At 38.6% G+C, this 27,072-nt stretch overlaps 1 protein-coding gene and 1 pseudogene across 1 annotated transcript; both read right to left on the bottom strand.

Moving 5' to 3' along the window:
* Positions 1 to 27,072, bottom strand: LOC107803296 (disease resistance protein At4g27190-like; annotated as a pseudogene).
* LOC142161715 (uncharacterized) lies at positions 945 to 2,576 on the bottom strand. Its single transcript, XM_075252916.1, has 3 exons — positions 2,283 to 2,576; positions 1,083 to 1,775; positions 945 to 977 (listed from the first exon to the last, which is right to left on the bottom strand). Exons 1-3 carry the CDS (start codon positions 2,574 to 2,576, stop codon positions 945 to 947), a joined length of 1,020 nt encoding a protein of 339 aa, XP_075109017.1.

The following is a 27,072-nucleotide window of genomic DNA, read 5'->3' as shown; positions in this document are numbered from 1 at the left end:
TGACAATTATAAAGCAATATATATATATATATATATAAGCTGCAATTTTTTCTGTTTGAAAGGGAAATTTTGCCACATAAATAGAGGCATGCATGGACCGAAAGGACAAATATATTTGATGGTAATATACCAATGTAAGGAATTGAAAAACGAACCAGTTCCTCAAATCCTTGGCATATGGAGTTATTTATGTCATTCACGGGAAAGGATTTATAATCTATTTGAAGTTCATCTAATCTTGGTGTGCTTATGTATCCTTGAGCAAAGGTCTGCATTTCACTGCAATAGCTGATCTCCACACTTTTCAGTGAGAGCAATTGTAGATCATGTTTTCTTTAGCTAAAGCTTCCCAACTTTGGTAACTCTTGTAGTTCTAAAACTTCCAATTTGGGAAATAGATGCATTCCATCTCCTACAATTACAGATTCAATTCTGAAGCAACAACGTATCTGTAGCTTCTTCAGATTCATCAAGGCCCCGGTTGAAAAAGAAGAAAACACGTATTTGATCTCGTGGCAGCCCTGAATAAATAAATTTTGTAGTTCGCTTAAGTATTGTGTGTTTGAAAGTTGGTGGTACCATAACTCGCTCTCTAAATTCTGGAGTACCATACTCTCCAACCCTCCAAATGAAACCTATTAAATCAATGTGAACAGCCATATTGTGATCGGGTTAGGATTCCAGTAAACATTGACAAATTAAATCACTCAACAAGATATAATAGTACAGAGAGTTTGCGAATATGCAATATTTCAACGAAGAGGGGGAATTGTCTATCAAGTACCAAATGGAATAAACTTTTAATAAGTTCTGCACTTCTCACATATCAAATGATAAGGTATATATACAATTAATTGAAAATGAAATTCAAGGCTAAGCAATGATTTGTCAAATGCTGCAGTTTCAGAGCAATTTCAACAAAATATATAAGTAAAGGTTATTTATTAGCTATACAGTGCTCTTTCAAAGTAAAATGCCTATTTATTTTACACATATGTCATTACTTTCAATTGCCAATTTGTATAGGAAACAATTAATACCGGGGAATAGTATAAATAAACAAAAAGGCATTGTTTGCGCACCTTACTTCCAAATAGGTAAGGCATGTCACTGGATTGATCTCCATCTGTGGGAATCACAAAACCTTTTAAGTTGTTCGAGGCACTAATGTATATTTCATTCAAATTTGGGAAGTCAATGTTGTTAGCCCCCTTGCAAAAACTCGCCATTGCCGGTAAATAGCTAAGTTTCAACTTCCGCAACATCGGAAACTGGATGTCACAGATCTGACTTTGATCAGCACCTTCCACCTCATTCTCCTCTAAAACAAATACGTGTTTCATCTCATTACAAACAACAAATGACATATTTTCAACTTGCTGTGCAAAAGTCCTGGCTACAGCTAGTGAAGAGAAATGAAGTAGTCTCTTGCAGAAGCCTACATATACTGCTTTCAAGTTATAACCAAACGGAACCTTTTGCATATTCTGTGAAACAAGAGACCTTAAATCTGGCAGGTCTGAGAGAATTAGTTTTGTTAAATGAGGAAATAGGGAGGTCTCAGAAACCTTTTCTCCTTGTTCTTCTTCATCCTTTGCACTTGGAGCGTCATCATTCACGACATCCATAAACAAACAAGGAGCCACATTCTTGCATTTCGACATACTTAAAGAGTCAAGTTTTCTGAAGCAGCAGCGGGAAAGTAATTGGTTGTGAAACAGCATTGCATCATCCAAATAGCAGGGTTCCAGATGCCTTAAACTTCTCAACGTGTCCTACCAAATAATCATCAAGTAGTTATAAGCAATCATGCTGGATAAATAAGAAGAAAAAAGACATGAACATGAGTGCTGATGTTATGAAGTTAAAAGATAGAGAGAGAATGTGAACCAGATATTTCATGAAAGCTCAAGTTTCTTACCCCCCAAAGAATTCCGAGTTGTAGATGGAGACAGATTCGTGCTATTATGACATTGATAAGGTATATATCAATAAATAACTTCATTTCAGTACTTGTACTACTACTAAAATATGATCTCTAGATTTGTAAGACATTCATTTTTTTCCTTTGTGTCTATACTAGACGCTCAAATTATTGGAAATAGTTAAGTATCTGCTTTAATCCTTGCAATATTTTATCCACTAACTAAGAGGCAACAAGCAGCACTTACTTCTACCAAAAAATACAAGTTATAGAAGAAAAAGAGCCGATGTTTTGGGAATAAAAGGAAATTAATGTAAAAGTAATACAGTTGATCAGAAACTGGGGGTAAGTTGTGCACCTCTTTTCTGAAAAGGGATTGCGTGTTCGCACTATGGTTGGGTTCTGTTGAAAGGCTATCATCATTGGGGAAGAATCCTCTGATGTTAGGTAATTTGCTGATAGTCAAGGTATGTAAACTAGGGAGCTGGATGTTGTGAATCCCATTGCAGAAACCGTTTAGTGCTTCTAAATTGTAAAGCTGTATTTTCTCCAATCTGGGGAACCTGACCTTATCAATCTGGATTCCACGTCCACCACCCAGATTTTCTTCCTCTAGGAGGAACACTTGTTCCAACTTCTTACAGCCCCACATTTTTAGACTTGTAAGAAGTGGCAAAGCCTCCGACACTGATGGCATCGAGAGGAAATAAACAATATTCGTACAACTACGAATTTTAATGTATTCAAGGTTTAGCAAAACAAGCATATCGGCCTGGAGTTTTCCCGAGATTGATCAAATCCGATGTATTTGCAATATATATAACTTCATGACAGCTGTTGATTTCTAACCTCTTCACATGCTGGAAACTTTCTCTAGCCAACAAATCAATTATATGCTTTGCCAGACTTTCTTCCAACACCAAGTGTTCAACACCCACTACAATTTTTTGAATCCAATCCACTACATGTTTTGCATTTAATACACATTGTATCGTCTTAGAGTACTGATTAGGAGGAATAGAGGACATAAGACGATTATCCGGTGTTATGCGTATGAAATATTCTTTCAGGTTGCCCGGAAGACTTGTATCTTTTGGGATAGCCTTGTCAGAGATGATATCAACTCTTAGCGAGGTCAAATTCTGCATTGCCTTCAATTCAACAAGTGAAACATTTCTCATCTCATTCACTTTGTTTCCCACTTCCCATCCAACTCTATGACAACCCATCATGTCAAGTTCTTCTAACTCAACAAAATTTGATAGAGTGCCTGGTGCAATACTTGTAATGGATTTACAACATTTTAAATCCAACAACTTGAGCTTCTCTAGCCTTCTGAGTTCAGCTGGAAAAACATTAAATCTTGAATATCTCAAGCTCAGAATCTCAAGGTTAACTAGCTCACCTATCATTGATATATTCTCCATCTCGCAATCAATCAATCTTAGCATGCGCAAATTCTTCAGCAATCCAATTGATGAAGGCAACAGCGAAAATTTCATGCGAGATATTTCAATTGTTTTAAGCGCTCTCGACCCTTGAAAAATATCATCATGCAGAGAGACAGACGTTTTCCGTGTTTCTAATACTAAGAGCTCCAATCTCGGGCAATTTAATGTTTTTGGATGCTTTACTGTTGTAGTTAAGCGTACTGAAATGCAGGTCACCTCTTCATGGTGAATATCCCTCGGCCACTCTTTTAGCTTAAAATCATGGTTTATCCCAAAAAGATGTTGTTCTCTAGATGTAATATATATGGCTAAATCTCGAAAAGCATCATGCATTATGACCGAGCTATCGTCCTTGCCCTTTTGTAGCAGGAAATAGTTTGTGAGCTTATCAACTAAGAAGTTCACCCTTATCTTAGCTTCTTGAAGACTATTAACGTCTATGAACATGCCCAAACTCATTCCACGTATGGCAAGAATTTCCAGAGGTATAGAGTAGTCTTCTGGGAATAAAGAACAATGTAAATACAACTTCCTCGCTTCATCACTCTCTATATGATCGTAAGAAAGCTTCAAAGAATTAAATACATCTCCCAATCCTGTGATGTTGTTTGGCAGGACTGATCTTAGTTGTGCAAGTCCACCTATCCAAATTTCCTGACTTTTGTCCTTCAATGTACTTGCAACAGTTAATATTGCAAGGGGTAATCCCCCACATTCCTTTGCAATTTCTTGTGCAATTTTATTCAAGACAGGATCATTGATTCTATCACCAACATTTCTTCTAAAGAGATCCCATGATACAATGACTTTATTGTGAAAATCTTTATCCCCTTCAAAAGCAAAGAAGAGCATACTTCGTGGCTTCTCGATGTTACTATGACCTTACAACCTTCGTGCTCCTTTCCCAAGGGAATTCCTATTTTTTCCAGATCCAGCTTTTGCCAAACATCGTCTAAAACTAGGAGAAATTTATTCTCCATCTTTAATCTTGCTTTCAGTTTGTTAACCCTCATCATCTCACTCCTTTCATCGAGCTTTAGGCCCAACGCTTCTGCAATTAAGGATTGAAGCTTTTCCATGTTGAATTGCTGGGTAACTGTCGCGGACACAATCTTATTAAACAATTTTTTTCCTTCGACCTTTGCAATAACTTTTTCTACCATTCTCGACTTGCCAACACTACCCGGACCACATATCGCAATCATATTGATCTCCTCATCATTTAGAGATTCGATGATAATAGCCAAGACTAATTGTCTTGACATACCATCATCAGAGTCTATCTTACTCCCAATCCACGACTCAACTGGAGGAGCAAGATGGCTAAATTTCTCATAATTTCTCCCATCAATTTGTTGTTGAATGACAGTATTAGTCATCTTCTTAGCTTTCCTACTCAACACATAACGCGAAATCAAACCTTGCCTTAGGCATCCTTTTCCAATATCAGCTTCACTTGGAAAAATAGTGGTGGTCACTTTTTGGATTTCAGTTGTGTTTTTTAGCCAGTCCTTAACACCATCTCCAATAATTTCCAAATTACTCTCAACCTCCTCCTTTGACTGTTCCACATCTTCTCTAAGATTATTCAGCTTCTCCATTTCAACTTTCGGATTCTGAATGTTGCTCCTATAAGAAATCAGATAACCAAGTTGTTGTCCAATTGGTTTGACTATGTAGTCCATAATTGGCTCTAGAACAGTTGTTATAGCTTGTAACGCCATTTGCTCTTCAAGCTTCGTACAGATAACTGATTCTTTCCGGTCACTATGCTTGCTTTCCTCTTTCTCTTTTTGTTTATTTATTTCCTGCATATAAATAAAGACAACATGAACAAAGTAATAGAAGTTTTCTCACATTTCACAAGCAGCAATTCTGCTAACTTTGACTATATGTGAACAAATACAGAGAAAATCAGTGATGACAGACAAAAAGAGGAGGAAAATTCCTGAAAATGATATATTATTACTGTGAATTTGACCCCTACAATATTTACCATAATCAGGTCATGCGTCCCCAGAAGTATAATAAACGTCAGAGTGGACTGACTGCTTGTATTTGAGTAAAAGATCAAAATATGAAAGATTAGATGAACTCGTTTTTGGGATGTGAAACTTTTGTCTGTCTTTTCCCTTATCAAACGCATAAACATAACTGGTGGAAATTCTAACTTCTGGTGGGATAATTGGACTGGTCTTAGGAAGCTTGCTCAATTTGAAGGGGCTTCTACCTCAATTAGAGGACTAGTTGCAGCCTATATAGAAGATAGAAGATGGAATATCCCCAAGCTAAGGCAAGTCCTTCCAAATGAAGTGGTATCACATATCTAGGGAATTACAATTAGCTCTCCTAATCTGTTGGACCATCTAACTTGGACAACCAATACAGATGAAATTTAGTTGTAAACAACATAAGAGAATACCATAACACTTCCCTAGGGAACAAAATGCTGTGGCATGAGAAGAATACTTTCAAGATCTCTTTTTTCCTCTAGATACTTCTTAAAGGTGGAAGTTGACAAGAACATGTGGAGTTTTGGGGTACATCTACCATCTATCTGTTCATGCTGTACCAAACATGAACAAGAAGATGAGGAACAGCTGTCTCTGAAGAGTATGATTAGTGAGACTTTCTGGCTTCACGTTAAACAATCTTTGGGATTAAACAAGGTAATGTAAGCTTGAGACATCACATTATCACCACCATCACCTGGTGGATGACTAAGGGCAGTGATCCAATTCAGAGTTTGGCATTGCAGATCCTCACAGGAATTATCATATGGCAAACTTGGAAGGCAAGATGTAAAAGTAGATTTCAGAATTTCAAGATGTCTCCTAACAAAATTATTCCTCAGATCGATCAGCAGCTAATCTTGAGCACTCAAACAATTTCCCAAAATACCTCCTTTCATGCACCAGGAACATTTTTATAAAATTTTGGAGCTGGCAAAGCATCATTTTTCCACTATTGCTGTTAAATGGATCCCTCCCAAAACTGGCTTTGTGAAATTTAATTTAGATGGTTGTTCTAAAGGCAATCCAGGGTCTTGTGGAGGTTGTGGAATAATAAGGGATGAGAAAGGAATAATCATAGCTGCTTATGTTATTCCCTTGAGCAGTAAGGCCTACAATATGGCTGAGGCTTTGACCCTCAAGGTTGGAATTTATTAGTGCATGGACAAACAACAACGACAACAAAGTACCCAGTATAATCCCACTGATTGGTGTACCGTGTATGGACAAAGGGATTAAAAAATTAGAGATGGAGTGTGACTCAAAACATTTGGTTGACTGGATTCTAAATAATAGTGATCCTCCATGGAACCTATGGGATACAGTGATAAAGATCATAAACCAGTTGAATCAGCTTGACATCTGGAGAATACAACATTGTTTCAAAGAGGGCAATAGGGTTGCTGACAGCTTGGCAAATTGGGGTCGGAAATGCAAAGAGCTGACATGGATCATAGATAGCCAACAACTTCCCAAAGAAGCAAAGGGTGAACACTAAACATAGATAGATTGCAATTTTCATCTTTTAGATCCATGCTCTAAGAAGTAGAAAGGATGATTTAACAAAAAAAAAAAAAAAAGAACGGTTAAGGTTAGCAATACAAAACATTTCTTGCATCACTAGAGGATATTTAGGCTGTGAAAACAAGAGAGTTCATCTCTTTTACGAGGATTCACAACGATTGGTAAATAAAGTCGTGGTCGCCATAAACTAGCTTTTACTTTGAATTTCTTCATCGTTTCTTTCAAATGTAAAGCTCGTAGGTTTGTACTATGTATGAAAACCCATTTTCTATTGTTAAAGTTGCTCGGGCTTATCTCCTCTTGATCATTTCACTTCTCGAGTTCTTCCATTGCTCTTGAAATAGTATTATTGAATGTCCATTAACGCAAACAATGGGTTGGAGTTATGCTAGGGTCAGGTTTATTTTTAATAAAAGTATATCATTTTCATTGCACAGGAGGGTTGGGAAAGGGGAAGGGAATGGGTAGCGGGATTGAATCACACCTATTTTTTGGGAGACTCCCGCCAATACCACTAGACTAAGCTTTGGCAGTGAAAAAAGAGAAGCTTGATTCCTTCTCTGCATATTCTTCTTTTCTCTTTCTTTTTTCTAATTTTTATTTGAAGAAGAAAAATAAAAAATGATAAATAAGTACAACATTGCCATACTTTTCTCTTCCATATTCTAGGTTTTCTTTATTTGTTTCTCATTTTCTCTCTCAATTTCTCTTAACCAATCCACAGAGGTGGATAAGATACTTCAAAAGATAAAGATAGACAACTATGAATGAGAAAGAAAGTTCCACAACAAGAACAAAGGAACATTTCTTGAACATACCTTTATCAGTAATGTAGAAGAAATCTTAACTGGAATGAAATTCTGCTAAAACAAAATGATGATTCTTAGCCAACTGAGAGTTTCCTTTCTGGTCCAAAATCTGAAAACAAGAATAAAGTGCCAGAAAGTTAAACCACAATTTTAATTTTACACTAATGTTGATAAATTGAAGAAATCTAATCCAGTCGAATCTTATAAAAGAAATTGAATGTCCAACCCAAAATTACAACACCGATGAGCATATAAAGATGTGAATGCCATAAATATCTATCGATATGTGCTATCATTTGGGCAAAAAAATTGAATCATATGTATAGTACAGGGCAGCTTATGGATGAGTAAAGAAAGTTCAATCTACTTAATACTCATTAAAGTTTACCTATTTTATTCGTAAAGTCACAAACCTATTTTTTGCTCAAACAATGACTCGCAAATAATCCTAAGAAAAAGCAGCCGGTTCTTTGAATCTAAACTTTTTGAAGTCAGATTACCATAATGTATATTGAATATGAGATTAGTTATTTTAATTACATTGATTCTTACAGTACTAACTTCATTCATGTTTAGAATTTTTAAAATTTTCTATAATTGTGGGCTTTACTTCAAAGAAACGATCTTTGCTTCTCGATTTTCGCTTTAAGCACCAAAGACATTGTCGTTGTAATGAACTAGTATTGATTGTTGTAATTGAGACAAAATAGAAGGAAGAAAGCTTTATTGATCAAGGAAGCAACTGTTCATCAATGGAAATTACAATAGTTCTAGCTAATTACAGTAGACCTAGCTGGATACTCCATGAAAATGACCTTAGAATTAAGAAGAGAAAAGGAGGTTAGGTTCATACAGAAGAGAGAGAAATGAGAGAGAAGAGAGAAGGAATTTGTTAGGAAGTAACTGAATTACAGGAAATTGCAACTGTGTATTTATTGTTTGTTAATGTTAGTTGGGCTGGTACAAGTGAGCCACCAACTTGTTATTAATTTGGCCCAATGTATATTTGTTTATACTGGCCCATAGACTTAGCCCATAGAAGCTTCTACACCAATATAGCAATACCCTATCTCATACTTTCCTAATTCCACCTTCAGCCGTTACAATCCCTTCCCCTTCAAAGAATGACCTTGTCCTCAAGGTCTTTGCTGAGCCACGAACTCTGGAAATCTACTTTTAATGTAACCCCAATCTTCCCATGTGGCTTCTTCTTCACTCAAATTAGTCTAGTGAATCAAGACTTTCACACGAACCCCATTATCCACTTTAGTCATTCTTCGTTGCAAAATAGCCATAGGCTGAATCAAGACATGACCTGTATTGTCACAAATCGGAGGTTCTGGCTGAGGATCGATAGCTGGTCCAACCCTTTTCTTCAGTTGAGAGATGTGAAAGACTGGATGTAGCTGTGAATCTGCTGGCAACTCCAAACGGTAAGCCACGGAACCCACTCTTTGTAAGACTTTATAAGGCCCATAATAGCGAGCACACAACTTCATATTCCTGCGTACAGCTTAGAAGCCTGTCGATAAGGTTGTAATTTGAGATAAACCAAATCTCCAACCTCAAAGGCTCTCTCAGTTCTGAGTCGATCTGCATAAAACTTCATTCTTAACTGAGCTTGAGTCAAATTGTCTTTGAGTGTCTGTAATAAATGTTGTCTCTGTGCTATGCATACTCCAGCTGGATGTCGACCAGTGTTAGGCAAGGAGCCTAATGGTAACTGAGTCGGGGGATAACTATATAGGGCCTGAAAAGGAGTAGTTTTAAGGGAGCTATGGTAGTTGGTATTGTACCACCATTCTGCCAAATGGAGTCATTTAACCTATTCCCTATGATTGTTGAAAACCATAGCCCTCAAATAGGTCTCCATGCATCTGTTGAGCCTCTCTGTCTGAGCATCTGATTGAGGATGGTAAGCTGAACTCATATTGAATTTAGTACCCAAGGTCTTGAAGAGATGCTGTTAGAAGTGGCTAGTGAAAATAGCATCTCTATCAGATACAATAGTCTTAGGAAGCCCATGTAGTCTTGAGCTGTGAATGAATGCTGAAGAGGTAGGAAATGCCCATACTTGGTCAATCTGTCAACCACCACCAAGACTGCATTTTTCTGGCCTAACTGAGGTAAACCTTCTACAAAATCTAGGGAAATGTCTTCCCAGGCTTGATTGGGTATGGGTAAGGGCTGTAATAATCCTGGAGGGTGAACTTGTTCTGACTTCACCCTTTGGCACACATCACACTCACTAACCCATCTGCATACTTCTGTCTTCATGTTAGGCCAATAGAATACAGATTGCACTCTTCTGTAGGTCCCTTGTTGCCCTGAATGACCACCTAATGGTGATTGATGTAGTGCTTCTAGTATCTTATGTCTTAACTCAGTACTCTTCCCAATATAGATCTTTTGTTTATACCTGATAATTCCCTGATATAGTGAATAGTCTACATTGTTGTCAGGGGCAATGGCCAATTCCCTCAACAGTTGTAAGGACACAGGGTCAAATTCATAGCTTAGACTCACTTCTTGTAACCAAGTAGCTTGAGTTGTAGACATAGCCAGTAGGGTGCTTTCTTTATCTTATCTCCTTGAAAGAGCATCAGCTACTCTGTTCTCTGTTCCCTTCTTATATTGCACTTCATAATCTAACCCCATCAGCTTGGTTAGACCTTTCTGTTGCAATGCTGTAGTTACTTTTTGTTCCAAGAGATATTTCAAACCCCGATGATCTGTCTTGACAATAAAATGTCCCCTTGGATATAATGTCTCCATTTGTCCACTATAGCTAACACTGCTATATACTCTTTCTCATATGTAGAGAGACCCCTTGTTTTGGGAGCTAAAGCCTTACTGAAATAGGCTATAGGTCTGCCCTCTTGCATCAACACAACTACCATGCCAGTAGAGCAGGCATCTGTCTCCACAATGAATGACTTGGTGAAGTCAGCTAAGGCCAGTACTAGTACTGATGACATGGCTTCTTTCAATTGCTAAAAAGCCACTTCTGCTTCTACATTCCATTGGAATGAGTTCTTCTTCAGTAGATTAGTCAGTGGTCTACTAATGATACCATAGGATTTGACAAATCTCCCGTAGTAACCAGTAAGCCCTAGGAAACCCCTAAGAGCTTTTACATTCTTTGGAATAGGCCAGGACACCATGGCTTCAATCTTAAAAGAGTCAGTTGATACCCTTTTCCCAGATATTATATGCCCTAAGTATTCCACCTTGTCTTGTCTAAAAGAATATTTGGACAGCTTGGCATACAACTGTTCTTTCTGCAATACTTCCATTACTTTTCTGAGATGTAATGCATGAGTTGCCACAGAAGAACTATAAACTAAAATATCATCAAAAAATACTAGCACAAATTTCCTCAAATAAGGCTTGAAAACATGGTTCATAAGACTTTGGAAGGTAGAAGGTGCATTAGTCAAGCCCAAGGGCATGACCTTGAACTCATAATGCCCTAAATGGGTTCTAAATGCAGTTTTAAAAATATCACCCTTATCCATTCTTATTTGATGGTAACCAGCCCTAAGGTCAATCTTAGAGTAGATGCAAGATCCTTTAAGCTCATCCATTAGATCATCTACTAAGGGAATAGGAAACTTATCCTTAACAGTCATTTTGTTAAGTTCCCTATAGTCAATACAAAATCTCCAACTCCCATCCTTCTTTTTAACAAGGAGAACTGGGGATGAGAATGGTGAATGACTTGGTTGTATGATTCCATTAGTAAGCATTTCATTAACTTGTTTTTCTATTTCATTTTTCTGGAAATAGTTATACCTGTATGGTCTGATGCTAACTGGATTTGCATCAGGTTTCAATGGAATGAAATGGTCATGCTCCCTTCTTGGTGGCAATGTCTTGGGTTCTGCAAATACTCTTGGGAACTCCTCCAATACAGATTTGATCTCTGTAGGTATGGTTGTAGCCTCCTTCATTTCTGTAACTGTTATTGTAAATAAATGTGCCCATATCACCTGCCCTTTCTTCAAAAGTTGTTTAACCCCAGAGGCTATCATAACTTGCAGTTTCCCTTCTTCAGAGAACCCTTTCAAATCCACCCTTTTTCCCTTCACACTAACCTGCAGCCTGTACTCAATAAAATCAAAGAGTACTAGGTTGTGTCTTCTGATCCAATCTCCACATAACACCATATCACAACCACCAACATCCAACAACCGGAGTTTATGTTCAAACTCAATGCCATGTATCTTCCATTTAAACTGAGGACATGAATAATAACTCATCAAATGACTCCCATTACAGCTGTTACTCTCATAGGAGCATCCTCTTGGATTGCACAACCTAGTTGTTTAGCAGTGTTACTGGCAACAAAACTATGAGTACTACCACTGTCAGCTAGTATAATCAGTCCTTGCTTCCCATACATCCCCTTCAATTTGATAGTGTTAGAAGTAATAGTGTCAGATAAAGCATTTAAACTAATTGCTTCATCGATTACTTATTGAGGAACCTCTAATGTTCTCTCTATTTCTTCCACTCTAGGTTCTTCTTCTACTTCATCCTGTTTAGTTGTCCCATATGATGCATTCAACTGTCTATCCTTACATTTGTGACCTGGGAAGTACTTTTCCCCACACCTATAGCATTCTCCCTTAGCTTTTCTAGATTCAAACAATTTATTCCCTGAGATGGCAAAGTTAGGATTGCCTTCCTTTGGGGTAAAATTAGAAGCTCTACTCGAGTAGACAACTCGAGCCGAGGGGGGGCAGCGTACCGGGAATACAGAAGCTTCACTGGCTATACAACTTGTCCGAACCTCGTTCTAAAATTGGATAAGACTCTAAACAGAAGAGAAGTTACACGAAGTGCACACTCCCCAGATGATTTAGAAGACTCAGAGAGAAGAAGGGTTTCGTAGCAGTTTATATATAGTTCACAAAGTATCAAAGCGGTAACAAGCGGCATTTAGCACATTAGGCTCAAACATGTACAAAAATCAGATAATAAATAAAGCCAACTATAACAGCTATTTTAAGCTCGAATTCTTGAACCCTGAACCGAAGTTCTGGGTTTCGATCCCCAGCAGAGTTGCCAGAGCTGCCACACCTCCTTTATACACACCCGAAGGTAGTACAAAGGGAATTTTTTCACTTTAACTGACATTATTCGAAATGGGATTATTTATTTATTTTTGTTCAAAGTCGCCACTTGGGATGGTTTGTTTTTGGTGTCCCTAGTCACCGGTTTATTTTAAAATCCCAAATCGAGGAAAATTCGACTTTCCTTTTGAAGTCTGCGAACCAGAAATTCTGAATAAGGAATTCTGTTAACCCGGGGAAAGGTGTTAGGCATCCCCGTATTCCGTGGTTCTAGTACGGTCACTTAAACTATTACAATTGGCATATTATTTGATTTAATACATTTTTTAAACCTATGGTACAATTTTAACTTATTAAACCGCTTTTAATTATTTTTAGGAATATTCAACGTTATTTAAAACATGCATTGAACCACACCACATGAAATGCACCCGCGGTCCATGACACATTTTATTTAACGTTGTTGAGATTTGGAGTTGGGTCACATGAAATGCACACCCGAGTTTAAGGAAATTAATTTGAATTGCGCGCCTAAAGCAACTACGCACTTTCAAATTTGCGAGGGCATGGAAAATTCACTAATGGCACACCTCGATTTCTAAAGAGTTAAAAATTAATTAAGTGAGGGCCATGAGTTTTGAGATTTTATTTGGCATGGCACTCCTCAAATTATTCTATTAAAAGGGTTTCTAAGTTTAGTTTTGAGGGCCATAAATTATATGTTCGACTAAAATGGCATGCCTCAAGGTAAATTGATAAGCTAATAAAAGGTCATATTAAATTAATCAAAAGGCTAAGGGGATTTCTAATTTATTTAAAGAAAAAGCTTAAGCTCAATTTTAATAACCAGTAAGCTAACAGTAAATGAAACCAAAGTTGAGTTGCTGAAGGAGCCTAGGCAGGCTATGAGCCCAATGGCCAACTGCCCATTACAAGAACGAGCATGAAGACACAACTAGGATCAATCACGAAGCCCATATCGAGAATTTGCCTTCCAAAGGGAAATTTGGCAAAATTGGGCCAATGTTAATAGCACAGTTCAGCAATTTAAGCATTAACACTTGAAAGTAAACTACATTGTTATGAAGATTTAGAGTTTGAACAAACACTAACGACCTTGAACCAATGCAAAGTATATTCTTGATGCTAACATACATGCTAAAATGAAGTTACAATTCCTGATTGGTAACGGCTCATATGCAGGTCGTTTCATCATTTAAAATCGCCAATTCGAATTTCCAGTGAGAAGAAAAACAATTTATAGTTTCAGAAAGACTTCATTTAATAACAATGGACTCGGAACTGCCTGACTCTAGACCTTGAAAATAAAGCAAATACTGGCTGATTTCATCTAAACCAAATGAGAGATTTTCCTGTATTGCAACATAGAACATTTCATTGTTCAGTGAACAACCAATCTTATGCATCTTAAAGTCAGAACTACTACGAATCATCATTGAAACTAAAACACTTAGTGAAACTACCATAGAGTATTATAACCAATCACCCTATTGGTATCACTATCAAAACATAGCCAACTTTTACTTCAGTTTTCATCAGAACACTTGATGGGATTTCAAAACATATGCATAGGCCTAGTAACATGGATTCAACAAGAGATTCTCAATCAAATCCCATGTAGCAAATCAAACGAGATTTCTAAATCCTACATTGACCTCATTGACACTTAAATATAAAGGAGAACCAACAGTCCCCACACTTAAGCAGTATTCCAGTCCTTTTACAAACCAGTCAGCCAAACTAGAGTATCTATCTAAAACTTTCAAAAACTTAGCAACAAAAATGATCAAATGTACACAAAATGGGAACTAAACTAAAATGCAGAAATCTGCTAGTTTCAGGAGTTCAGAAATAGCATTTAACCAAACTGATGTGTCACAGATTTTCAGGTCACTCAAACAAGCTTCATGTTCTTCCATTTCATACATCAAAAGAGTGTAGTGAATACCTGGATACAACAATCAAAACAGAAGAAGAAAATGTGCTTAAAGATCAGCAAAAATGAGAAGTTCAGTTGACAGCAGCAGTATTTCAACAACAATGGAATAGTGCACAACAGCCTTTAAACCATCTTTGAATCCAAAATAAGCTAGAAATCCTTTGAAGGTTTCAGAATTGAAAGACTAATTGCAGAAACTAGATCAATTTTCTACCGAAAATGCAAGAGTTTTGGAGTTCTTCTTTTTGCTCAGCCGTTTGAAAACTTTTCAGTGTTTATTCATTTCTCCAAATCCCCCTTTGTTAGTGAAGAAACAATGCCCTTATAGACAAGCCTTAGGGCAGTAGAAATGGGTCAGTTTATTGCTCTTTACCTCTTTTTAAATTTTTATTTTTGCTATTCAATCCCTAATTTAAAAATCAGATTTTCAAAACAGCCCCAAACCCACCTTCCTAGAAGTTTCCCCAATCAGTTATACAAGATTCCCTAGCCTAAATTTCCTAAACTAACCCTTAAACCCCTTGTATTTACTTCAGGAACCAAACGGGTCAAATTGACCCAAGGCTTAGCTCCAAACCAATGGTCTTGCCACCCGGATTGAATCCCCTTTTGGGCTTCGGATTTTTAGGGTCCAAGTTCAATCAAACTCAACAAATTCACACAACCAAAAGCTTGCGGAGTCACAAAGACTCACGAAGCCCTGAGCCCCAAAGAAAGAATGGAAACAGAAAACTAAACTACTCAAAAAGAAAACTCAATATAAAAAACAATGCTAACCAAACTAACTCTAAAGCTGACATGCATACACAGATGATTTGAAGGAATAGAAAAATAAGAAATAAAAGAAAGAAGCAGAAGAAGAGGAGAGGAGAACTAAGAATGAAAAATGAAGAAGAATAAAAGCAAACAGAGAAAACAAAAGAACAAATACCTTAAGAGACGGTTTGGGACAGCGAAATTGAAAAATCTTCACACCTTCGAATTTCGGCCGAGATTGACATTAATCATGTGTTCTTGTTAAGAATACACGAATAAAATCAACCTTGACCCCAATCCTTTACTGAAACTCGATGATTTGGGGAGATTTGGGTTTTAGGGTTTGGGATCGGACCACTTCGATTGAAGATTCGAGAAATCCTAGGGTGATTCGAAGGAAATCTGTTAGAGATTGGGAAAGGGGAGGCTGTGGAGGTGTTGTGGTGTTGGTTTGGGGTTGATTGGAGGTGGCGCCGCCGTCTACAATGGCGGGGAACTCAAGGGTGGCGCTAGGGTTAATGGTCTCTCTGAAGGAGACAAAGTGAAACAATTCAGTGTACTAGGTTTAATGAAGGTAGTTCGGATATTTTTATGCAATTGGGGCAAGTAGTTTGAGCCGTTGGATGCGAATAAACGAACGACTGAGATGGATCCGGACTAGACTAACTCGAAGCTGCGTCGTTTGGATAAGCTAAGGGTTGGACTGGGCAAAGACACGTGTTTGGGCCAGAAATTGGACGGGTTTCAAGGCATAATCGTTTGGGCCTGGGGAATTTTAATTAAAAATGGCCCAAACAGACTTTTCATTCAAATTCTTTTCTTTTTCTTTCAATTTCAAAATCTTCTTTCCTTTCAAAATTAAAATAACCTAAATTAATTACTAAACCAAATTATTCTGCCAAATTAGACTAATTACTTAATATTGTACTTACAAAAATTAATTAAGTCCTAAATTAAAAGAAAAATCTATGAAATTCAAAATTAAAGAGTTAAAATGCAACATGAACTATTTTGGGATTTTTCATATTTTATAGAACAACTAATTTACTAATTAAATCCTAAGATGCAAAATTAAATTCTAAATGCAAATGCAAAGTATTTTTGTGTTCTTTCATGAATTAAATAAAATTAAACATGCACGTAAATATGCAAACAATCAGAAGAATTCTACAATAATTCTTAAAATAACAAATAATTAAAAGAAAAATCTAATTTTTGGAATTCTGTAGGAGTAATTCATGTGAGGCAAAAATCACGTACTCATAGCTGCTCCTCTTTGCTCGGAGACACAAAGGGTTTCCGGCAAAGATAAAATGAGTAACTACGAGGGATTTTTGCCTATCTGAACTCCATGAGAAGCACTTTTGATAAGAGCCTGACCGAACCTTGCTTCAAAGGTTGCCTACATATCCTTGGCTATAAACGAATCAGGTCAGTGTAGTTCTGGAAGTTTTGATAGCTGGGACTATCGGAAAGCTGCGATTTCACTGTTGTTGCTGCTGCTACTGCTTGCTGAATTCCCTATTACAACCAAAAATGGAAAATAAGAAGCTAAACTAGCTAAGCCTATCAACTACGAGTTACAAGATTCCTATCTATAAATCTTTTGAAGCTTGATCTTGAGTCTTGGTTGGTTCTCGATGCAGACTCCGATCTGAATCTTGATGCTCGTCAACTGTAGGTTCTGGTTCTTTCTTCAGCTTTGGATCAAGGCGGGACGTGCAAAGCTCATGACTTCAATCATATCTTGAGCAGTTCACATCTTTCTCCGCTTCAGCACTTTGAATTTACTTCTTTTGTTCTTTTTCTTCTTTTCTTTATTCTGGATTGAGACTCAGTCGGAAGGGTTGGGGGCAAGGTTTTCCTTCTTCGCACTGATCTCCGACCACGATTTCAAAGCCCTGATAGACTATGTGCTCACTCCTCTCTCTTGCTTCTAGACATGGGACTGATGGGTCCCGATAAATTGATTGCCCATCTTCCCCGTGGACCACAATCTCTTGATCCTCATGCTCGAACTTCACCATCTGGTAAAAGTAGAGGGTACAGCCCCCGCTGCATGAATCCACAGCCTCCCCAAAAGAAAGTTGTAAGATGTGTCCATGTCCAGAACCTGGAAGGTTACTTCAAAGTCTACTGGGCCGATGGTCAGAATTAGATCAATCTCTCCAATTATGTCCCTTTTGATACCATCAAGGGCACGTACACATACATTGTTGGGTCGGATTATTTCGGTACCGATTTCCATATGCTGCAGAGTTGAGAGTGGGCAAATGCGCCTCCGTCCAACATAACCCTTTTTACGTAGTACCCTTCATATTTGACTGTCAGGTGCAGGGATTTGTTATGTGCGGCCCCTTCTGGGGGCAAGTCATTTTTGCTGAAGGAGATCTGGTTGATTGCGAAAAATCTTTTTGCCATTCTCTCCAACTGCTCTACAGAAGTCTCAACAGGCACATATGCTTCGTTAAGGGTCTTGATCATTACCTTTTGATGTTCGGTGGAGTTCATCAACAGAAATAACAAGGAGACTTGTGCGGGAGATTTTCGAAGCTGGTTGATCACCTCATAATCCGCCATTTTTCCTCTTTTGAAAGAAGGCATCCACTTCTTCGGCACTCACGGGCTTCTTAGATGGAAAGCGCTTTCTAGTGGCGTTGTTCACATCTTCCAAATAGAAATACTTTTCAAACGGGTTATTTTCTTGAACTTCTCCTGAGATTTCTTTGCCCTTAGAGGTCACCACCGATTTGTTGTAATTCCAGGGCACAACGGCAGGATCTATCATGGGCTTCTGTGGCGCGCGGCCAACAACCATGGGCTCACTCAGCCTTGGTGGATTAATTGGCCCTCGCATCACATAAGCTCCCTTGGGCACATATATTTGGGTTGTCTTGTTTAGCTCGAATCTCCTAGGATGACTCAAAGTTATTTGCTTTTCTTTGCGGCCTCGAGGGACATAGAGAACAACATCTTTGGGAGGCGTTGCCCCAGTTTCAACTTCAATTTTTTTCTCTGACTCTGGAGGGGTGGTTTTGTTCTTTTTCTCCCCTTTGTCTTGCTTCGGGGAAGCCTTTGATTTCTTTTCTACATCAGCGATGGCAATGATGGCCTTCAATGCTGGGTCAAATTCCTTATCCTCACAAATTATTCCGATTACCGGTCCGTTGTTGTGGGCTGGTAGTGGGTTGTTAGTCACATTGGGAATATCTCCATCCCTTAGCACTATCTTCCTTTGTTCTATCAAGTTCTCCACGGCTCTCTTCAGAGTCCAGCAATCATCCGTGTTGTGCCCTTCTGTCCCTGAGTGATAGGCACATCGGGTACCAGCTCTGTAAGGGGGTGATGTTGGGTTCTATCTGGTTTGGGGAACGGGCTACAACAAACCCATCTGAACAAGTTTGAGGATTAAGCTGGAATAGGATTCATCGATGGGTGTGAAGTTTAGCCTCTTGGGTGGTTCACGAGGGTGGAAATTGTTTTGTGGAGGCCGGGGGTTGTAGTGGTTTTGGTAAGGAGGCTGGTTTCTAGGAAATGGAGCTTGGTTCCGGTTGGCTTGTTGTTGTGGCCGGACATAAGGTTGAGCATTCATGACCGTGTATGGCTGAGGAGCATACGTCACGTCTTGGTGGGGGTAATAGTGCTGTGGAGTCCTTTTTGAGAAAAGGGATCTGGAGTATGGTGTTTTCTTGCACCCACACTGCCATGCATGTTTCTTCCTTTTTCTTGCCCTTCGTTACTCCTCCAGACCCACCCTGAATGGCTTGGGAGGTAGATCTGATTGCGGATTAGCTTAGAATTCTACCCGTTTTCAAACTATTTTCAACCATTTTGCCAATCTTAATGGCTTCAGCGAATGGTTTACCCATTGCAGACATCATATTTTGGAAGTAGTCGGCTTCCTGGGCTTGGAGGAAAACTGTGAGCATTTCAATCTCGTCCATGGGAGGCTTTACCCTGGAGGCCTGCTCACGCCATTTAACTGCGTACTCTTGGAAGCTTTCCAAGGATTTCTTCTTCAAGTTTGTCAATGAGTTCCTATCTGGAGCACTATCAATGTTGTATTGGAACGTCCTGATGAAATCTCTAGCAAGATCATCGCATATGTGCCAGCAGGATATATCTTGGTCCATGTACCACTCAGATGCGATGCCAACCAGACTTTCTCCGAAATAGGCCATGAGGAGTTCTTCCTTTCCACCGGCTCCTCGCAGCTGGTTGCAATATCTCTTGAGATGAGCAATAGGATCACTATGCCCATCATACTTCTCAAATTTTGGGATTTTGAATCCCAATGGTAGATGCACATGAGGGAACATACATAAGTCAGCATAGGATACACTTTTATGTCCACTCAAGCCTTATATGCTTTTGAGACTCTATTCCATACTCCTCATCTTCCTCGCAATCTCTTCTTGCTCAGGAGTTTTGGTGGTCTTTTCTTGCCCCGCAATGAACTCATATCGGGGTGGTTGAGTATAGGTGGGAAACTGTACATGTTCCAGTAGGAAAGATGGTGTTTGGAAGGTGAAGGATGATGGGTCAAAGCTGGGCCTGGGCAGCGTAGACTGTGTAGTAGTTGAGCATGGCGGAGCAGTGAAAATATTTTAAGCCGCTCCTAAAGCTAACACCTGGGGGCGAACCTTAGAAGGTTTTCCAACAAAGTGGGCCGAAATGGTTGGATATCCGAGTGGGATATTGGAGTGACTGATCGGGATATTGGAGGCTCCACCTACCCTAGCAAAAAGCTAGAGAAATCCGGGGATTAAACTTGGTGGCTCTCTTCCGTTTGACCAGGCGCCCCACATTTCCATCATGCAGAGATGTAGTAACATGTTTTCCTCGGCAGTCACCGATTCCGAAGTCGGGATGCCCGAGATCGGACTCTCATCCATGATAGGAACTGTTGGCAGAGTGATTTCTGAAGACATTTCAACGCTACCTTTCGACCTCGTGAAGTATGGATGCGAAGCCAGACTACCACAAAACCAACCACCTTACTATAGAACTTGGACTTGACAGTAGACAACCAATTGGTTAGTTTGAAACAAATAACACATAGGAAATCGCACGTTGGGGTGTGATGCACCTATACAGTTAAACGTATTTCTACATGTTTCGCAACGGTTGCATGTTTCATCCTAGTTTTGCTTATTTTCCCCAATTTTCTCTTCTTGCCTCATCGGTTATTCCTTATTTTCCTCTCTTCTCTTTCCTTTCTCTCCTTTTTCTGTTTTTGGTTTTTCTTTGACTCTCTTTTCTTTCTTTTTGTTTTTTCTTATGATTTTTTCCCTCTTTTATTTAAATTGTTTACAAAAATATGACCGAATCCGATAAGGATTACCTATGTATCACGATGCCGTGCGAATCAGATCATAACATAGTTCAAGAAGTAAATGCAAAAAATAAAAGAACAATTTTTGTGGTTTTTTTTTCAATTTTTCATTAATACAACTTTACTGAATTACAAAAAGACTCAAAACATACCTTTTCTAGGACTTTAAGACTCAGGACATGCCTTTTCTAGGAATTGAAAACAAACTCGAAATATGAAAATACAGACTCGGAAAAAGGAAAAAAATACAATCAAGAAAACATCAGTGCCGCTAACCCTACCCTAGGAACACCAACCGGTCTTGTAGCGGGCCTACTTGCCATGTCATCTTGGAGCCGATAGAGTTCTTCCATTATATGACGGACGAAGATCATTATAGTGGCGAAAAACATGGATCTTGTCATGTCCTCACACGCACTGCATTTCATGGTGATGTAGTCAGCAATCCTTCGAACTCTCTCTCTTATGATGCCCTTCTCTTGCAACAAACGGCCAACCTGATGGGATCTAGCCTCTAAGACCTGGGTGGCAGCGTGATTTTGCTCTTGCAAGCGCTGTAAGTCCTCTTCCAACTGTGCTATTAAGGCGTAACAATGTTCTCTCTCGGCCTTAAAATTTTTGGCTTGTTTAGCCATTTCACCTTTGAGGTTGTCAATTGCCTTTTCCCAACCCATGACCCCTCTTTCATATCTTTCTTTCATCTATTGAATGAAAGTTGCACGCCCTTCGGCATTTTAGCCAACCTCGTTCGTGCTTTTGCTAGTTCAGACTCAGCTTTCTGCATGTCATCTTCATAGTCATGCACCTTTTTGAGTAAGGTTATAAATGAGCCTTTCATCTTTCCTTCTTTGGCCCGGATTCTTGGCTGCTATTTTCAGCTGTTGAACCTGGGCCCTGAGAGCTTCATTTTCTCGAACCAATCTTCTCCTCTCACCCTCGGCCTCTTGTGCCTGTAAATCATTGTTGAAGGTGACATTTCTCAACTCTTCTCGCAGATCATGGATGGTGGCCTGATATTCCTTTTCCTTTTTCCCCCAAGCTAACCTTTCCTGAATTTTGTCATCAAAAGCCTGAACATGGGGCCTTTTGGCGGGCCTCACAGGTTCGGGCTCGGGATCCAGCTCATTGTACACATAAAAACTCCTTTCAAACCAAGCAGCATAATTGGGATCAACTTCACCCTTAGCTGGGTCTGGCACCTGGGTGTTACTTTTTAGATATCGACAACAATTCCAGTCTCTTTGAACTAAAGCCTCAGGTATCGTTGCTTCTAGGTGTAGTTCAATGACTTGAGTGCTTAGGTCTGCCTCTTCAAGTATCACCTGATATCTTCCCAGATGTCTCAGAACTCTTTGTGGTGCATATGGTTGTATACTTCTCGCTCCCATCATCATCAAGTAGCCCTTTGAAGAGGTCATGTAGATGATTTCTGTTACTGGGAGCCATCCTATGGTCCATTCAATTTGATCTGCTCTAAATTTTCTCAAATCGGAAACCCATGCTTCAAACCCTTCTGGTGGTTTGTAATCTTCCACCCTTTCCTCATACTTTTAGATGAAATTGTTCCCGTCTGAAGCATAACTCATGAACTTAGGATGACGGCGAAAGTGTTCGATCATCCACATCTGAAGAAGAATATTGCAGCCTTCGAAAAATTGACCCCCAAATTTGCACAATGTTAATGCCCGATAAATTTCTGCCAACACTAATGGGACAAGTGTGTGATCTTTTTTATCGACGAGGACCTGTGCGATTCTGGCCATACGAAGGTTTATTGTACCCTCAGAATTCGAAAATACCATGATTCCCAGAAATGCCACGATGAAAGCAAACCGTCGATGAATTTGCCATATGCTCTTGTCCTGTTGTTACTCAACCCCTTCTCATGGGTTTCAAACCTGGCCGAGTGTCCAAACCCGAAACACAAGAAGTAGAACACACAAATCCCTTTGCTTGCGTGGTCCTTGCTCATTTGTTTGCTAATTTTCAAAAGATCGAAGAATTTGTGCGCTAAGGGAGCCCTGGGGAATATGAGCTGCTGCTTCTTAACTCTTGGCCGAAATCAATATACCCAGCTATTTCTTCTAGAGTGGGTGTGAGCTCAAAATTCGAGAAACGAAACATATTGTGAACGGGATCCCAAAAGGTTAACAAAGCCTTAATTAAATCCTCTCGTGGCTTGATGTGCATGATGTCTACCAAGGGACCCAACTGCTCTTTTACCCAAACTTTGCCCTCCTCATCTAAATCACCCCACCACTTACGTAGCTGCATCTGAGCCCTTTCTATGATAATTTGCGATGATTCCTGGACAGTATTCATTTGTACCTATGGAGGGTTAAGGTTAGGCTTGACTCTTGTGGACTTTCTTTGCAAAACAAGTTTTTTCTAAGAAAAAATCAATGGACAAGGCCCCCTTTTATTTCTATGTCAGCAAGAAATGGTCGTTTTTGCAAACGTGGCCCCTTCACAATTCCAAACGAATTTTGAGGCCGGGGGGTAGGTATTTTATTGGAAAAGACACCTTTTTCTTGTTCCTCTCGAAACTAGCCTTTCAACAATTGGATTGTAATCTAAAGCTATTCCGGGGAGAAACAACTTAAATACAACCGAAGTCGGGTCGGCATATTGTTTTGACCAAAGCCTTGAAACACCTTTTTATTTTATTAATTGGTAAAATAAGGCTGAACCTTATGTGGGTTGCCTACGTATCCCACATCCGGTGAGAATCAGACCTGCGTAGTTCGGGCAGTTTTATCATAAAAATATGATATTTGACTCACTCTTTTTGAAATACATTTTCCTTTCTTTCTTTTTTTCAAAAATTCGGCAGAGTTTCGGGATATTTTCAAATACCGGGATTTTTAGAAATCGAGTAAATTTTCTATCCTACCTCACTCTTGGTTTTTCTCTTTATTAACTGGTCAACATGCAGGCCGAAATAAATAAATATTCACATAGCACGTAGGATGCATCATGATGGTCTTTATTTTGGGTATACCTGTCCTAGACGGACCCAACCCCTGTGTTGAGTCCCCAAGGTCAAATGCACGTGATGCAAATAATCGTTCCTACTAGGGATCCGGAATGAGGTTGCATTATTCTAGGTTTAAAACCTGGGGTTTGTGGTCTAGACTTGGGTTACCCGAGCGGACAACTGGGGCTGAAGAGGGGGCAACGTACCGGGAGCACTAAAATCTACCCGGCCTTGTTGCTGGCCCAGCCTCGATCTATTTGGTATAATTTCTACAGAAAAAGCGGGTCACGCGAATGTGTGCACCATTTTTAGAAGACTCTGAAGGGAGGCGTAAGAAGACATTTAATTACAGTTCAAGTAATATCAAATCGGTAAATGGCAATTAGCACATTAAGTCCACAAAATATAGTAATATCAACAATAAAGCCAAAATAAAAATCACATTAACAAGCTCAAATTCTTGAACCCTGAACCGAAAGTTCTGGGTTCTTTTTCCCAGCAGAGTCGCCAGAGCTGCCACACCTCCTTTTTACACACCCCGAGGGTATATAAGGGAGTTTTTCCAATTTAAGTGACATTATTCGAAATGGGATTAATTAATTAATCAGAGTCACCACTAAGAATAAATTATTTGGTGTCCCAAGTCACCGGTTTATTTTAAATCCCAAATTGAGGAAGTTTTATTTTTAAAGAGTCTGCGAACTAGAAATTTTAGGTAAGGAATTCTGTTAACCCGAGAGAAGGTGTTAGGCATTCCCGGATTCCGTGGTTCTAGCACAATCGCTTAGCAATTTATATTTGGATTAATTGTTTAACTACTCATTTTTAAGACCTATGTGCAATTATCTTTTACCGCTTTTAAAAAAACTTGATTTATTCGTAATTAAAGAACTGAGTTACGCGTACGTATACTCTTTTCTTTTGGCGCGTCAAAAACCATGTCACGCGAACGTGTCCACAATTAACAACGCTTTATTTATTTATTAAGAAAATTTTGTTGAAGTTGCTCGAACGCATACCTCGAGTCTTTTAAGAATTAAATTTGCAATTATGTTACGCGAACGTATGCATGATCACAATACTAGTCTAAATCGAGCCTAAAGCAAACTACGGGTATTCATGAGTTGTTATTCTAATGCTAATTTGGGATCATGTGACAAGCTCAGAAATTCATAGAAATGACCCGTGGGTAAATGCGCAGAGATTAAGCTTAATATAAAGCTCGCTTGAACCAATAATGCAGTAAAGCTTATTCTAAATTAACGAATTGCACTTTCATAAGTATAAAGGTGTTTTGAATTTCCAGCAAGGAGAATGGAAAGCAAAATAACAGGATGACTTTCACATTCTTGACTTTGTATTTTAATGCCTAAAGCAAGAGTCCATGAATTCATACAGAAGAGACAAAAGGTAAATTATTGTCCATGGCTTGACCAATATTCAAACAAGTAAAGGTTCAACCAAATGTCTATAAAATTGGCTCTTAATCAGTAATATCATGAATTATGTTAACATAACATTATGTACAAATCTTTCGGAATACCATAATGAATTGCATAGACCCCAACTTTAAAAGTAAAATTGTACAAATAAATTCTATCTTTTCAAACTTGGAATTTCAGCAAGTGCCATTCAATTGGCCTACATTCACTCCATTTGATGTCTTCCAAAAAACAAAGTAATCCTCAAGCATCTCATCTATTCATAAGAAAATGGCATTCCCAGTCCAGCGTTTTTTTCCTTTTAAAGTTGAAACTCAATTCTTTTATTTTTGTCCTTAACACTTAGCTTAACACAAGAATACGACAAGGAAGAATATTTTAAGAGAAACAAAAAGAACAGAGTATAACAAAAGGTAAACAAAAGCTAAGCAAGAAAATCAAGCCTAGTAACGTTCAAAGCATGGAATTTTAACCCATTTAACCAAACCTTATTAATTCACCCTTTTTCAACAAATTAACTCCTTTACTGCTCCCATGGTCATTAGCTTGAACTTGTGGATCCACAAAGAGAGACTGATTTTTTAACCATGATTTCAACTACATAAATATTTCTTAGTAAGCTTTAAATGTCGTCCAGCTTTGAACAAGAATCAAAATAGAATAGTTGACCTTAGTTTGAAACTTACCACGTATGACCCAAATTCAACTGAGTAAGGGAAACTAATCAAATATTTTCACTCTATCTAGAACAAGACCAAAAGATTAACACCAACAAACAAAAAGATCTAAGTTCCAACAAAAATCTCATTTTTATCAAGCTACAAACACTCTGTTCAATGCTGAAAATAAATCAAACCCAATAAGTTCTGATAGCAACAACAGAAACGAACTAAAAGACAATCCCATATTCAAGTAATAACAAGTGAATAGGCTAAAACAAAATCAAGAATTACACATCAAAAAAAAAGTTCTGAAGGTATTTTAAGGAGAGCATACCTATTGGAAAATAGCTGAAAAATATCAAAAGAAAGCTCTGAAATGGGAGGAGAGATTCAGCAACAAAAACAGCAGCTTCACAGACCAACCGAGCAAATCCGAATCTCGACCAAAAATTGGACAGAAAACCTAAAATAAAGAAAGTTCGGAACCCAACCACAAACTTAAACTCGAAATTCGATCCAAAACCTTCTTTTAGAACCAAGAAATCAAGAAAAACGAAATAAGGCTAGAAAGTTTTGCTTCTGGATTTTTTTTTCTTTTTGGTAATATGAACTCAAATGAGGGCCAAAAACTCAAGCCATCTTTTTTTTTCTTCTTTTGAAAACAGAGAAATAGACTAAAAAAAAAACTTGAAACATAACGGTCACTAAAACCCTAGAAAGTTTGACTAGGCTCTGAAGATTTTTTCCGGTTTTCTCTCTATATTTTTCTCTCTATTTTTCTTAAAAACCTTGAAAAAGAAGGCTTACCTCCTATATATAACCCTAAAAAAATCTCGAATCTTCTGCTCAAAATATCCGAAAATCTTCAGATTTTTGAACAATTTTGGGACAAATGGAGGGCGTGGATCTATTTACATCTATCCACGGCTCCCATTCATCCACCAATTTCCTTCTATACGAGAATCGTGCAATTCGGAGAGAAAATTCGTACTCCTTTGACAAATCCGTTGAGGATAAGGTGACTTGGGGGACCAATGAGTGAACTCGTTCAACACTCAGGCGAGTTGAGGCGAGTTTCAAGCGAAGAAGAAGAACAGTAAAGGGGGGTGATGTTTCTGTTATTAGGTCTAGGGTTTGGGAAT

This window comes from Nicotiana tabacum, chromosome 5 (genome assembly GCF_000715075.1).
Source record: "Nicotiana tabacum cultivar K326 chromosome 5, ASM71507v2, whole genome shotgun sequence".
NCBI lineage: Eukaryota > Viridiplantae > Streptophyta > Magnoliopsida > Solanales > Solanaceae > Nicotiana > Nicotiana tabacum.
The sequence above is the reverse complement of the archived record's forward strand: the minus strand, read 5'-3'. Positions and strand labels throughout refer to the sequence as shown.